Below are 12,577 nucleotides of genomic sequence, written 5' to 3'. Positions count from 1 at the left end.
AATTTACAGAATCAATAAGTCGTAATGTAAGTCAAGTAATTATTAAAGATAAGGAGAAAATAACTTGTATTACCCCGAAGGTTCGATTGTCTGATCGTGTGTATCGAGCCATTGTAACATTATCCTTGAGCTGGTTGGTTGTTCGCAACGACACTCCATATAAAATGTGCTTCCTGTTTTGAGCCTGTATTCATATTCCTGATTATCAGTGAAACACGCGAAGCACACTGAAAAGAAAGAAATATGTTTAGTTGTCAGTTTAAAATTGGAATTTATTTTTCAACTTTTTTTATGCACGTAGTTACATGGCATAGGGATTGAATCGAAATTCGAATTGATCAATCAAAATCGATTAGAAAGATTAATCGATAAGTACCTAAATACAGCATTTACTCTAAAATTTACATACGTACCTACATCGTAATAATATGGTATCCAAATATAAACTCGAAGGTCTATAAGAAGACCACGATTATTAGATTATATAAAATGTCTCAACAGCCCGAAGAATTTGTTTAACTCACTGAGTCAGATAACTCAGTAATTTTAGAAGCTAAATGAAAGATGGAGGGAAATTTGTTCATGGCGAATCTTATTTAAGTTTCACAAAAGTTGTCGAGATCGCAATATGAATCTCCCCTGAGTGGCGGCATCCTGAAGTTTTGTTTAAACTAATTTATCGTTCGACTCACGTTGCAAGATTGATGAGATAAATAGGTGATCTTTAGAATACATAAAGCGAGATTTATTCAGCGAATTTACAGCACCTTGATGTTACATTTTAACTCGTTTTGTATAGCTTCTGTAGGCATGTGGAAACTATAGTTTATATTCTTAGATAACTAGCTATTATTAGGAATGGACGTATCTACATACTTTTCAAAGTAGATACGTCCTTATTGATTATGCATTTATGCACGAAATACGCGAGCGAAAAATGCTTAATTTATGAGACTGAATGAATCCGTATTTTTTAGTACGATTATTGACAATGAGTGAATGGTTTTTCAATAATAATAATATTGATTTTTACATAAATACAATTTCCTTCCGTCTAAACTATTGCGGAAGCTTACAAGTAGATATGATATTTATTATTCCCTTCTGTCCACATAAAAAAATAATTTCACATACCTTTAAGTACAACTATTAACTACCAATTAGTCTATGGTTTATTTAACGTATAATCAGCGAAGACAGAAGGAATCCACTCTATCAAATTAGTTCCAATGACGAAAATCGCATTATCTCAATCTTGACAGACATCTAATGGATACGAAGTTTATGTGGGGTCCCAAAAGAAATTCGTTGGAATTCATTGATTGGCCACCCCATAAGTAAAAATAGATACTTAATATTGAGGATAATTCTTATATTTCAGTCAAACGGGTAAGTAACAAAGGACGTACATTATTTTGTTTATTATCGTATCAATTAAATGTCGTCATTCAATGAACGGGCTAGTCATTCAATCAAATAGCATATTCAAGCAGATGACTACGACATAGACATAATAAGTACCTAAGCAACAAATGTTTTAGCTACCGAGGACCACATACTATTGACATAGGTACCTACTTCGGTAACACCTATTGGTTTTAATGTGTGTGTAAGGTATGAATAGTCATGAAAGAGTACAAAAGTAGCGGTATTTAAAAATGATGAGTGTGGTGTTTACGTCGTTATGAAAGATGAAACAAAATAAAAAGCGTGTAAAAACGAAATGTTTGATCTTTTAGAAACAAAGAACTATAAGTATCGAACCGTAGTGGTAAAGCAAAAAATACAGTTTTCCTTCAATGCCATTTGGTAAAAAAGTTTGGAATTTTCCACGAGAGTTTGTAAAGAGAGAAAATTTTAGCGTTTACATAACAAAAGCTGTATAGGTATCACTTTGTGTTGTAGGTATAGGTAGGTAGATATTTTACACACTTTTTATCACAAAATACCACAAGTTTATGATCTTTGAAGCGAAACTTCTTAAAGCGCATTGTAAATTTTCATGGTCGCGTCATGGCAATACCGTCACGTCATGGAATATAGCGACGATTTTGGTATCTTATAATCTTGCTAAATAAGTTTTACTTCTGACACGTGTGCTCGGCACACACGCTATTTTTTTATTTTTTTCCAGTCGAATTTGACGTGATATAGGTAATTTCATGTTTTATTTAACTACCTACTTAAAATACTTGCTCAAAACAACTTCAACAATTTAGCTCTTCCTTTTTCTACAGTAGCACACTGTTCCATATCGTACATTCAATAAAATAATAAAGAGTGTCCAAATTAGCAAAAAGAGGTCAAAGATTTAAGGGGCTTAGAAGAGCTAAACGAGGCAAAACTCGAGTTTTATAATGCTTTAAAGTATATGATTAACTGTAGTAAAAAATCTCAGACAAATATATTATGATATTCTTCAGGATATATACTAGCTAGATATCGAGCTGAAAACACAATACAACTTACTTTACTCGATAGAAAAAAATCACAAAGATACCTCTAAAAGAATCTTTTGATGCTTAAAAACCATACTTAACTACATGCAATCATTCTCTTTCCCCTTCCCTTTCCCCCTCGGATCTCAGTCAGAGTGGACGTGTTTGTTGTGTTCGTTTGTCTAAAAAATATTTTATTTGCGAATAATTAATTAAATTAAATCGAAACTAAAGTCAGCAGTATCAGGCGAGCATAAGCCGTACGAAGTTATTTAGCGTCGCTGTGGATGTGCGAGTGAAACAATCTGTGAGTAAAAGAGCAAGCGTTGAAGTAAAATTACAAATAAATGTACTAGGAGAACATCAGTAAAAGAGATAAAACGCTAAAAACTGTACAAAAAATTCACAAAGTCCATTAATGTCGTCTTAGCTAGTTGGACTGCAGTACGGACGAGACAACGTCTTGAGGAAAGCGAGTTCTAGCCCCAACAGAATATATTGAATTTTTTATATTTTATTTTTATTATTTTTTATATATTTATTTTTTGGGCCTCATAATGCCCCTTAAAAGAACACCACCAACTGGCTCATCTAAATCAAAATGTGATACCGAATCGGACTCAAATACTCCGTCTTATGGGAGACAAACTATAAATATAAGCCAAAGACGTAAACGCAAACTGGAGCACGGTGAGGAATTGAGTGATTTAAAGGAATATTTTAAAAAGGTTTTTACGGAATTTAAAGATGAACAAGAAAAGAAATATGCCTCCTTGCTTAACAGATTTGAAGAAATGAATAAATCACTATCAAATTTCTGCAAGACAACGGAATTCATCTCAAAACAATACGATGATTTAAAAGAACAATTTAATACCTTAATAAGCGAAAAGAAAGCACTTCTTAATAACACGAATATGCTCGTAGATAAAATCGAAAACTTTGAAAGGCATCAAAAAAGAGCTAGCCTAGAATTGAGAAACATACCTTCACGTATACCGGAATCCAAAGAAGACCTTTTTAAAATAGTTATCAACACGGGCAACTTCCTAAGTGTTCCTGTCGCTCCTTCGGATATCTTTGATGTATTCCGTACTAAAGCAAATTCACAAGGCATGAAATCTCTGATAGTTGAATTTAATTCAGTTATAACTAAAGAAAGATTTTTACAGTCATTGAAAAAATATAATCAGATAAATAAACCGAATTTCTTCAACTCTACAAATCTGGAAATTGAAGGACCGTCTAAACAGGTCTATATGTCAGAATCTCTTACCGCAAAAACAAGACACCTTTTTTATTTAGCCCGAGATTTTGCAAAAACCAATAACTATAGCTATTGTTGGACATCCCGAGGTTTTGTTTATTTGAAGAAAAAGGAGGGTAGTCAAGCAATTCGCGTAAACTCGCAAGATATTCTAACATCCTTATGTATATCAAAATGACTAATTTTTGTAAAGTTTAATTATTTTAATTTTGTAAACTATTTTTTTCTTTCAACTTATTATGTATTTATTACTAAAATGAATGTAAACAATTTCAACAAACACATAACATATACACATGTTAATTATACATTAATTATCTACAGAAACACATATTTTTATCACTTTATAAACGACACCAAATTCATCCTCCAGTACTACATCATAACTACCATTTATATTGATTGTGGATCTGAATGTTATTTGCACTTCCACTACAATACAACCGCTTTTATAATCTGTTTAAAAAAAAGTAAATATTGCTTAGCTAATTTAGACACAACTGCTTGTTGTTGTAAGGCTATAATATTAGGTTTTCTCTTTGTCGCAATTAAAAAAACCCCAATTTTAAATACACTATATACGTTTCTATGTACAAATGTAGAAGGTATCGTTATTTTGTATTGTCTTAAAAAATCGTATACGCCCTTTTATATAATGAACAATCAGTATTATATCATTTTATTTAAAATTCGATGATGTTAATCAAATACACAAAGACATAGATTCCTTTAATATAGCTGAATCTACTATGTGTGATATTGAAGACTGTCGGTCTCACCTTCCAGTTTCTAAAAAATGTTTAAAAATTTTCCAGCAAAATATACGTAGCTTAAGTTGTAATTTTGATGGTCTATTAGCGATTCTTACCAGCAGTGGAGTTTTGTGGGACTATGTTGTCTTGACGGAGTGTTGGCTGTCACTTAATTATAATATACCAATTATGGAAGGGTACCACCATCACGCTAGTACGAACAATCGTACTCAAAACGAAGGCGTCGTGGTGTATTATAGAAATGAATTAGTTACTCTGGTATCGGAACCACAAATAGTGGACGCAAACTGTGTTATTCTTCAACCAGATCGTAATACTATCGTTATTGCTATTTATAGACCTCCAGGATATAAAAATATAAATAACTTTATTCAATCTCTAAACAGCATTTTGATGAATTATTCTTCCACTCAGAATATAATAATCGTGGGTGACATTAATATTGACATTAGCGAAAATTGCTCGGATATAAACGCCTTCACTTATTTGGAAATGCTAGCATTCCATGGCATTCAACCGGCTCATTCTCTTCCTACTCGCTATAAATCATGCTTAGATCACGTTTTACTTAAAACTAAACTAGCTGCTCATTGTCTTATACTTCCAACATCTCTTACTGATCATAACAGTGTAGTTCTTTATATTTCCATAAATAAAATCTTAAAACCCAGTAAACATGTAACACATATAAACTATGATAAATTAGGTAATGATTTAAATGAAACAGATTTTGAACCTCTTTACACATTTCCGGATATAGATGATGCTGTTGACTTCTTTATAAATAGTCTTCGAACTCTGATAGTTGCGAACTCTACTAAGACCGTAAAGTCTAAGAGAAAGAAAATTCTTAAGCCATGGATGACACAAGGAATCTTAAAATGTCTTAAAAATCGAGATAGCCTATACAAAAAAACTAAAAAAGAACCAAATAACGATATCTTAAAAGTTACTTATAAGAGATACAGAAATTTTTGTTCGTCTTTGATTAAAAAATTAAAAAGAGATTACGAGAAATTACAACTACAAAATGCTAAAAATAATAATAAAAGACTATGGAAAGCCATCAAAGAGATCACAAATACGGCGAAAATTAAAAATAATTCATCCGAACTCCTATTAAGCAATAACTCTAAGCAATCTATAAATGACGTTAATAGCTTCTTTGTTAATATTGGCGAAAAGTTGGCAGAAAAAATAAACCTGAACAAACATATCAGACGGACAGGCTCTTCAGCACATGTTTCCAACCCCCATTCTTTTGTTATGCTACCTACCACTGAAGATGAAGTCAAATCTATAATAAGGAATCTAAAAAGTGATTGCGCTGTTGGTCTCGATTTGATTTCTTCCAATATCCTAAAGAATTTCTGTGAAATTTTATCTCCTCATATAACATATATTTGTAACTTGTCAATATCGACAGGACAATTTCCTAAAGTTTAAAAAAAATCTAGAATCCATCCAATCCACAAGGGCGGAGACAGGGACTGTGTTAATAACTACAGGCCAATTTCTATCCTTCCAGCTTTGTCAAAAATTTTGGAAAGAGTCATGAATAAAAGGCTTGTTGACTTTTTAGAGAAGAATAAGCTTTTGTCTTCAGCTCAATTCGGTTTTAGAGCTAACAAATCGACTTCTGATGCTGTACACGAACTTACAAATTTTATTGTGACTAATATGGATAAAAAGAAGAAAACATTAGCAATATTTCTGGATCTGGCCAAGGCTTTTGACACAGTCTCTGTCCCGATCTTGATAAACAAACTTGAATGCTTAGGTGTTAGGGATATACAATTGAATCTGTTCAAAAGCTATTTGACTGATCGAACGCAATGTGTAATAATTGACGATATTACCAGTGATGAGGCTCCTATCAACTATGGCGTCCCGCAGGGCAGTATTTTAGGCCCTACTTTGTTTCTCGTCTATATTAATGATTTGTGTCAACTTAAATTTCCATCAGCTAAAATCATTACCTTTGCTGATGACACATCTTTGGTATTCAGCGGTGATACGTGGAATGAAGTATTTTTAAATGCCCAACAAGGACTTGATGAAGTTACTGAGTGGTTACATGTAAATTCCCTAACTTTAAACATCGATAAGACAAAGTATATAACTTTCTCTATGAAAAATACTGATAAAACTGATATGCATAGTTTAATTTCACACTCTTGTAACAAAAATGATCCAAACTGCACATGTCCTAGAATAAATAGTACTGAATCAATAAAATACTTGGGCGTTATTATAGACGATAAATTGAATTTTCAATCACACATTAACTTAATAGCCACTCGCACCCGTAAGCTTATCTCAATTTTCAAAAATTTAAGACATGTTGCTGATGAACAGCTCATTATAACAGTATATAAAGCCCTATGCCAGTCACTGTTGACCTATTGCATAACATCTTGGGGTGGTGCTCCTAAAACTTATTTTATTAAGATAGAAAGAGCACAACGAGCTGTCTTAAAAGTTATAAAATTTCTGCCTTTCTTTCACCCTACAAAGGACGTTTATGTGATGACCAGGGTACTAACTGTACGACAGTTATTTATTCTTCACACAGCTGTACGCCAACATTCTCTTACTACCTTCAGCCTTGAGCGGGCTAACGCGTCACGCAGAAGGGGCAAAATTTGTGAAACAAATAAGTTTAGTACAAAATTTTCACATCGCTTTTTTTGTTACCAGGGCCCTAATATCTACAATAAATTAAACGAAATTCTCTCAATTTTTTCACTAACAACTGACAAATGTAAACGTGTGGTAAAGGAATGGATTCAAAAATTGGATTATGCTGCTACCGAAAACTTGCTTTAAATTGTGATGTTAGTAAATATGAAATTAATATTAATAATATAATAATAAATTATTTATTACAGTAGGTAAAATGATAAAATTGCTTTCAGTGTAAATTATTTTATTTAAAATATAAATAAACAAATGGATGAATTGGAAAATATTTATGACACACAAACATAAACGCGCGCGCACACACACACACACACTCACAACACACACACACATACACACACACAACACTCACACAACACACAAACACATATGTAGGTATATTATTTTAATTTTTTTTTTTGTTTTTAAATTTTAAATAACAATAAACTTATGTCGTTCTCACTACCTAAGCACAAACTCTTGAATTATGTATGTGAAACTTATTTTTGTAAGTGTTTTTTGGTTCCGAGGGCGGGGACCTGGTGATCTGTGATACCGGTTAAAACCCATTTCAGACACCAGCTCCTCCAACTCCAGCTTATTGTTTATAATTTTTTGTATGCATGTAGATTAATTTTGTGACTGGGAATTGTGAGGAGAAATAAATAAAATATTTATTATTATTTATTTATTCTGTTTTTACGGCAAATAATTCTACAAGCAACATACTAAAATAATGTCGATTTATTTTTTTAGTCCAATCAATAGATTTCGAGTAAATCGAAAATTCTTATTCCCAAACCAAAAACGTACGCATGTGTGCGTGAACGCCTGTGTACCGACACTACCGGCCGAGGCCTGTTACTAGACGGACGTGTCGCTTGTTTCCCTGATTTTTTCCCGCCAGAATTGTTTGTTTTTGTTGTTAAATTATTTTTAGAATCCATGTTCCTTACTATAAAACAGACTACTGATAAATTATTTGTAATTTTGTAATCTTTTGTTAATATTAAGTATGGGAAATAAAACAAAACCCGTCAAGAGCAATGACCTAGCTTTTTTATATTATATCATAGGTCAAGAGGACTAAAAACGTTCTTATAAATCAAACGTAAATCTGAACGATATGGTAGTAAAAGGTAAGAGCATTTTAGTGATATTATGTTTAGTGATATTTAGTATATATTTCAGAGGCGGCTCGTGACAAAATTGTATGGGTGTTCACTTGAAATAAAACAACGAAAATACAATAGCGTTAGCAGGATAATTTTATTACAAAAAAAAATGAGCACCACATTATAAATGTCTATTTAAATTAAACACTAAAAATTAAAAAGTATTATAAAACTAATTCATTGTGTGTATATTACTCAGATCTTAGAGCGCGTTTCCACTATATCGTTCGGCCTATACAAAAATGTTTCGATATCCTAACATTACTATTTAATTTTATACTTATTCCTAGCAACACTCTGATTGTTGTTTTCAATAAAAACAAGTTTTTATTTGAAAGAAAATGGTTTTGACTTAATAAAAAAAAAATATATCATTCAATTTCACGTCCTTGAGCAAACGACAAGGCGACTACCGTGAAACAATAAAATATCGTGTACATAATAATTTATTTTGTTATTAATATTTGACCATAATAATTACGAAACAAAACAAATAAATAAATCGTCACTTGATAGTGGAAAGTGGAAACACGCACAAAACCAAAATAAACCAGTTAGCAGTCTTTCGTCAGTCGCTTGATAGTTTGGTACCGTTAGAACATAAAGCACACATTTTATTCAAAAGTTATAATTATTACGTAGTTTAATTGTTAAATTTTGTATTTGTTGATTGTTGTTATTATTTGTTATTATTGTTATAATATTTGTTGAAGTTTTTAATTTGTGTGTAAGTAAGTGTTGTAACTTTATATTGTTAATTGTTAATGTAAAAGTTATACGTATGTTAAATGTGCAAATATTAAAATAAAGTCTCATCTTTTTCAGAGGAGAAACACATATAGTTTAATTTAAAATCCCATATTTATATATATAACTAGATTTCCGCCCGCGGCTTCGCCCGCGTTTGCAAAGGAAAACCCGCATAGTTCCCGTTCCCGTGGGATTTCCGGGATAAAAATCCTATGTGTTAATCCAAGTAACCCTCTATATGTGTGCTAAATTTCATTGTAATCGGTTCAGTAGTTTTTACGTGAAAGAGTAACGAACATCCATACATCCATACAAAGTTTCGCATTTATAATATTAGTAGGATAAAAACTAAAAATAAAATGTTGTTTTTTTGCTGACCATACACTACTACAAACGCAAAAATTTCTCCAAACTAATTTACTTGTACCATACCATATAAACTAGTGATGCAACGAATACGAATACGAATATTCGCATTCGCCGAATAGTAGACATTTACCGAATATTCGTATACTACAGATTTAAAAATCGCGCGTAAAAATATGACGTGTGCAGAGACTGCTGATCCACTGGCCTTTTGGCGAGAAGATGTCCATTTTCATGTCAGAAAAAACTCGCCCAAAAATATTTTTCACTGAAGCCATGTACAGTCGCTTCGGAAAGACTTTTATTCAACGGCTGGAAACATCCAGACTGAAAAAAAAAATCGCCTAAAACCAGAAAATCTACGAATTTTATGTTTTTTAAACAAAAATTTGCCTATTGTAAATTTTAATTATTATAAGAGTAAACATTCCTTAAATAAATAAGTCTTTTATTACCAAGGCGAGATATTCGTATTCGTATTCGCCGAATAGTAGGTTTGATATTCGTATTCGTATTCGTATTCGTAAAAGTAGTATTCGTTGCATCACTAATATAAACTAATTTAACTGATCATGAATGTGAAGTTATTGATTCAAGTCCAAATTCATCTAAGCAAGTACTAGAAGAAGCATATAATAGTACACAGGTAATTTTCAAAGTATATAATACGATTAAAATATGTTTTTTTTTCGACCGCATATTTCAAATAATAAAAAAATATAAGTATCATTGATTTAGTTTTACTTAATCACCCATATCCTTATATTATCCAAGTAATACAACAAATCAAAATTAAACAAATTGTCTCCTCTAGTTGTTTCTTAGTCACGTCAGTTTTTCACGTCGCTGTGGCGCCATCTAGTACAATACTCCGGCGTGATCTCCATCAGCCGTCGTAGATTGTGTTAATGTGTGCGCGAGTCACTCAATTTCAGCTAGCTCTTGTAATCCTCGTAGATGTGGACGCTTACGCAAACCGGTAAATATAGTTGAGTTTTATTATGATGAGTAAATATGAAGAATATAATTTTCTATTATTGCTTTTATTAGCTTTTAGTTTCATGATATAATGCTGTAAACAGTTTCTAGTTTCTTCATTCGTTTTTTTCAAATCCTAACTGAGCAATGAAAATGTTTATCTAGGTAATGTATACCTACCGGACTACTGATTATTAATAGATATTATGATTTCGACAAAAACACTAGCCTTGAAAACCGGTTATATAATAAGAAGATCTCAGGTGAACAATTTTCCATAGTTATTTTTAAAGTATTTTATACGGCTTACGTTCCTCAAACATTTTTAAGAGGCTTACTAAGCTTCGTTCTTATTCACGGAGTACTTTAGAATGTTAATGCCTTAAGCCGGGTATCCACTTAGGTTCGCCCTGGTTTGCGAACGCGTCCGCTCCGCAAACAAAACATAATGGATACGTCGTGATCGCGGAGCGCGACTGGAGCACGATCGGAGCACGGCGGAGCGCTCCGGAAGCGGTTTTTTGCGCGAACTCAAAGGGGAGCGCAGTTTGTTCGTGGACGCGAGCTGGCCACGACGTGTGAGTTCGCGAACCATGGAGTGGTCCGATGAAAAATGCCTACAACTCATAGCGGAATATCGTAAACATAATGTTTTATGGGACCCACGAGATGAAAATTACAAGAAAAAGAATTTAAAAGGAGACGCTTGGAAGATAATTGGCGAAGCATTAAACACTGAACCCGACTTATGTAAAAGTAAAATATCTATACTGTTATCTGGCTTTAGACGTGAGAAAACTAAGGTTAATAAAAGCAAAGGAACGGGAAAAGGTAAAAATCAAGCCCACTTGTTATTTTATATATTTATTTAAGTAGGTACTTATAACAAAATAACAATGTCGACTGGAGAGCGGAGCGCGGAATTTAAGCGCTCCGACAGGAGCACTGATGTTGCAGCCTAAGTGTGTACACTGTACACGTTCACGTTCGCGGAGCACAAAATGTTCGCAAACCACGGCGAACCTAAGTGGATACCCGGCTTTAAGATGCTTAAACTTCTACCTCTAAATAGTGTTTCAAGTTAAAGGACGTAACAATTGGATATAATGAAATAATATGATGCATGAACTTAGTGATTCACCTTAAAGATTTCTAGACGCATTAAATAGATCACTATGCAGACATACTGAAACATGAGCCAATTGCAAATCTGACAAATGATTTTAAGATGTCATGGACTGACATCATCCCTATATCAAGTGTTCCCGTAACAAAGGATTTTTCAAGGACTGAGTTTTTACGACGTCTAGAATTAATGCAGCTGGTTTATATTCTTGCGAAATATATTTTGCCCGCAAATAAATTGTCTAGCGTCTTACAAGGCCAGAATGATTAGCTACATTAGGTATTGAATGAAAAAGTGCCACATCCAATGAGCTTAACTACCAGGAATTTGCTTGTGTTTGTTATAAATTGAAGTTTCGCAAAATTAAATTAGTTAATTTGGTACATATTTTTTTAATAAATAAATATTATGTTTACTGTACTGTAGATAATATAATATGGTATATAATACTGCAGGTTAGTTGGTAATAAATCATATAAATAGGAATGTGAAGTTATCCAAAACATAGAGTTAAATTTATAAAATCTTTCTTTCTCAATTTCTTATTAATAGACTTGATGTGATTTGTAAACTATCCATACATATAAACTATACGCTTTTAACTCAAACATCTGCCGTTAAACATCCACGGTATCCTATATCAAATATTCGAATTAAATTATTTAAACATTAATAGTATAAAGAAAAGTAGATTTAAAAGTTGTAATAGCAAACCATACATAAAGCCAAGTACGAGATCTCACTAAACTTTCCCGAGTACCCGACTAGATGTAGGTTACTCAACACCTCGCGCTTTAAAATATATTATCCGCTTACAAAACGAAACAAAGAATTCTAGCGAATCTTTGGTAATAGCATTTCCCTCCCCTTGAATTATTATTATCGGTTCGTTAGTGGAAAAGCATTCGGAACCGCGTCGATACGATTTAATGTTATTTCTCCCAAGTGAAAGAATTAGCACATTGAAAATGGCTTAGGGCGATACCCTTCCCTACATCAGTTTATAGATAGTTCATTCTGAA

General features: G+C 32.6%; 1 protein-coding gene across 1 annotated transcript in view; it reads right to left on the bottom strand.

Moving 5' to 3' along the window:
• LOC123697251 (fasciclin-2-like) overlaps positions 1–12,577 on the bottom strand; it is a 31,540-nt gene that overhangs the window by 10,623 nt on the left and 8,340 nt on the right. The window contains exon 2 of the mRNA XM_045643702.1: positions 74–227. Coding sequence (XP_045499658.1) covers positions 74–227 — 154 coding nt within the window. The remainder of the gene's footprint in view (positions 1–73; positions 228–12,577) is intronic.

This window comes from Colias croceus, chromosome 14, assembly GCF_905220415.1.
Source record: "Colias croceus chromosome 14, ilColCroc2.1".
Classification (NCBI taxonomy): domain Eukaryota; kingdom Metazoa; phylum Arthropoda; class Insecta; order Lepidoptera; family Pieridae; genus Colias; species Colias croceus.
The sequence above is the reverse complement of the archived record's forward strand: the minus strand, read 5'-3'. Positions and strand labels throughout refer to the sequence as shown.